This window comes from Gossypium hirsutum, chromosome A10 (genome assembly GCF_007990345.1).
Source record: "Gossypium hirsutum isolate 1008001.06 chromosome A10, Gossypium_hirsutum_v2.1, whole genome shotgun sequence".
Classification (NCBI taxonomy): Eukaryota; Viridiplantae; Streptophyta; class Magnoliopsida; order Malvales; family Malvaceae; genus Gossypium; species Gossypium hirsutum.
In genome coordinates, this window is record NC_053433.1 from 19990029 (window position 1) to 19993215 (window position 3187).

Below are 3187 nucleotides of genomic sequence, written 5' to 3' on the forward strand. Positions count from 1 at the left end.
GTTCAATATGGATATCATTATATTTGTAAAAAATTATAAATAGTTTTAATAAAAAAATTTAAAAAGTATATATTATAGTTAAAAAAGTAATAACTTTTTCAAAATTTCTCATAAACTTACTTCAAAAATCCATATTGAATATTTTATATATCAATCATTTTAAAAATAATTATTTTTTAATTTAAAAAATTCCAATTGCCTAATTTTCTTAAATTAATTAATTATTTTAAAAAAATTAAAATACTTCATCGAAATACATTCTAAAGGTTTGAATACTTTTCCCAAGAAAAATATACATATAAATATATGGTAACTTTTAACATAACAAAGCCATGTGAAAATACGAATATATGATAACATGAACAAGCAATGAATCTTACAAGCAGATCTTTTACATTAATGGAGTTGGAGAGTTGAAAAATATAAAAGCTACAAATTGATCAAATTCTTAAAACAGTAAGTACCAAGAAGGAACCAACAAACAAGAAGGGCCGCAAAGAGAGCCAAAAAAAACAGGTATGTGGTGCCACCAAATGTAAGCCCAAGACCGGTTACGACAACAAATGGCATGAAAGACCGAAAAAATGCTAATTTGCTCACCCACTGGCCTTTGAGTAAGAGGAGAAGTGCAACGTTCACTACAGTCCACCCTCCATAACGGAACCCTAACTTGTTCAGGTTGTTTGCTACAAATGAATGACAATTGCATGTGAATAGGTTGTATGACCGGTGTTGGAACTCCATCGTGCTTTTTCGAAGTGCTTCATCCCATGTTAATGTCTCTCTTCTAAGTTCATCATCCTGGTATTCTTCATCTCCTTTAAGTGCAGATGAATGGGGAGAAATGCCGCATTCCTAAGAACAAAAATTCTCTAAAGATTACATCCTTAAACGAGGAAGAACAATTAAGAAACAAATACGTGAGTAGAAATGCTAGCAACTATATAATTCCTATTATTGGCACTCATCATAACCATCCATACTCAAATTTTTGCTCTCCCATCAACCAAACCAAAGTACAGCCATGAAATATTAAAAGAAACCCTAGTTATATTCTACATTGGTGCAACCTATTTCCTGTCATTTGCACCATCTTAGGTACCAATACCCCCAAATTTTCCATCAAATTTGCCTATAATGAATTCATGAATTATTGAAAAGCAATGGAATTTATAGTCTATTACAATGATTCTCTACCAAATCCTCATCTAAGGTAAATGCATGCAGCACAATAGAACCAGACTAAAACCCACTTCTAAGAATCAGCCGTTGTGCCTTCACAAATTATTGTGAAGCTTAGAAATTCACTTTGGGTAGCCAATTACAACTCTTCCCTATCAAATTCCCATCAAAGGTAAGAGCATAAAGCACAACGGAACCAATAAATCCTACTTCAGAAAATCTGTCACAGTGCATTCACAAATCATTGAAAACCATATTAGGAATTTATAGTCTATTACGGTTCTTCCCTATCAAATCTCCACCTAATGAAAATGTGTAAAAGCACAGAAAATCCTACTTTCGAGAGTCTGACATTGTGCTTTCACAAATTATTGAAAAGCTTATGAATTCACATTGGGTAACCTATGACAACTCTTCCCTATCAAATCCCCATCAAAGGTAAGGGCATAAGCACAATGGAAGCAGCAACTCCTAATTCAGAAAACCTGCCATAGTGCATTCACAAATTCTTGAAAAGCATAGGAATTTATAGTTTATCACAGTTCTTCCCTATCAAATCTCCATCTATGGCAAAGGTGTAAAGCACAATCGAACTATTAAATCCCACTACCGAGAATCTGCCATTGTGCAGTCACAAATTATTTAAAAGGTTAGAAATTGACATCGGGTAGCTTATGACTACTCTTCCCTATCAAATCCCCATCAAAGGTAAGGGCATAAGCACAATGGAAGCAGTAACTCCTACTTCAGAAAACCTGCCAGAGTGCATTCACATTCATTGAAAAGTATAGGAATTTACATTGTGTAGCCTATGACTACTCTTCCCTATCAGATCCCCATCTAAGGTATAGGCTTAAAGCACAAAAGGCACCAATATAAATCTAACTTTCAAATTCTTAATCCAGTTAAAGTTGTCATGTAATTTTCCCGTACTGCAACCTTTTTGCTTGGGAATAAATAAATGAAATTCAAGAAAAAAAAATAGAGATAAGAGAGGCAAAAGGAGTTGGAAGATGGGATTATACACCTTATCTTTGTTAATTTGGAGATAGCGAGCCACTGGTCCGAAGGTGAAATGGTCAACACATACAAAATTAGGCCCTGCAAAATCTAGAATAATTCCATCTTCTCTGCAAATTCCGACGTGTCCAATGAAAGGAACCAGCCATGAAAGAACGGGTAGAGGCGCCCAAACAATGCAGCATGGAAACCGTTCCCTCGATGGATCAATATCCATACTGTGTGGGGCCGTAAAACCACCTTCCATCATTAACTGACGATCAGAATCTACTTGTTCTTCCATTTCCAGCTGATCTAAAATTGCAAAAGGATTATTAAAAAAAAACACCGATTATTCCAAAGCAGATTGAAAAACTGTGATAAATTTTTAGAATCAATCATCCATTAGCGAAGGAGAGAAGATTGAGTAGAAAGCAAAATAAACGGGCGAAAAAATTCGATTAAGAAATCAAAGAGAATTTCTTCTACGAACTGATAAAGAATGACTGTTTGAAAATGGAAAAGTTGAGATTAGAGCGGACCTTTGTGGTCGGAGAGAACAAACGAAGACCCAGCGGAGAGTGGAGGAAGTGGGGGGTTAAAAAGGGGCCTGGCTTCTTTTTGAATTTTGTTGGGTGTTTAATATTTGTCTTCTTATTCTTATACTTTTTGCTATGCTTCTTTTTGGTTAAACTCTGCTATAAGTCCAAGTAATTTGCAAAAATTTTGGATTTAATTATCATTTTTAGTCCCTATACTTTTCAAATTTTAAAATTTCAGTCTTCATCAAAGGGTAATTATTAAATTAATTAAGTTAAATTACTATTCTCAAAATCTGATATGTCAAACATATTATCATATGTGTAATATCATGTCAACTTAATATTTTCACATATTACTCACTAAAACCCAAGTTAATAGTTAACGACTATCATTTACGTTAAGGTTGAAATTTCAAAAATTAAAAAGGCATGGAGACTTATAATGATATAATCAGAGAATATAA

General features: G+C 33.7%; 1 protein-coding gene across 2 annotated transcripts; it reads right to left on the reverse strand.

The window, feature by feature from the left end:
* Positions 1-335: 335 nt before the first annotated feature.
* On the reverse strand, positions 336-2811 carry LOC107897613 (protein RTE1-HOMOLOG). 2 transcript variants are annotated; one of them, XM_016823119.2, is made up of 3 exons: positions 2724-2811; positions 2210-2496; positions 336-855 (listed from the first exon to the last, which is right to left on the reverse strand). In XM_016823119.2, the coding sequence occupies exons 2-3, from the start codon at positions 2483-2485 to the stop codon at positions 430-432; spliced, it is 702 nt and encodes a 233-aa protein (XP_016678608.1). In that variant the 5' UTR covers positions 2486-2496; positions 2724-2811; the 3' UTR covers positions 336-429. The 2 variants fall into 2 exon arrangements, with proteins under 2 accessions (XP_016678608.1, XP_016678607.1); XM_016823118.2 differs by having other exon boundaries at positions 2210-2491; positions 2724-2809.
* Positions 2812-3187: the final 376 nt, after the last annotated feature.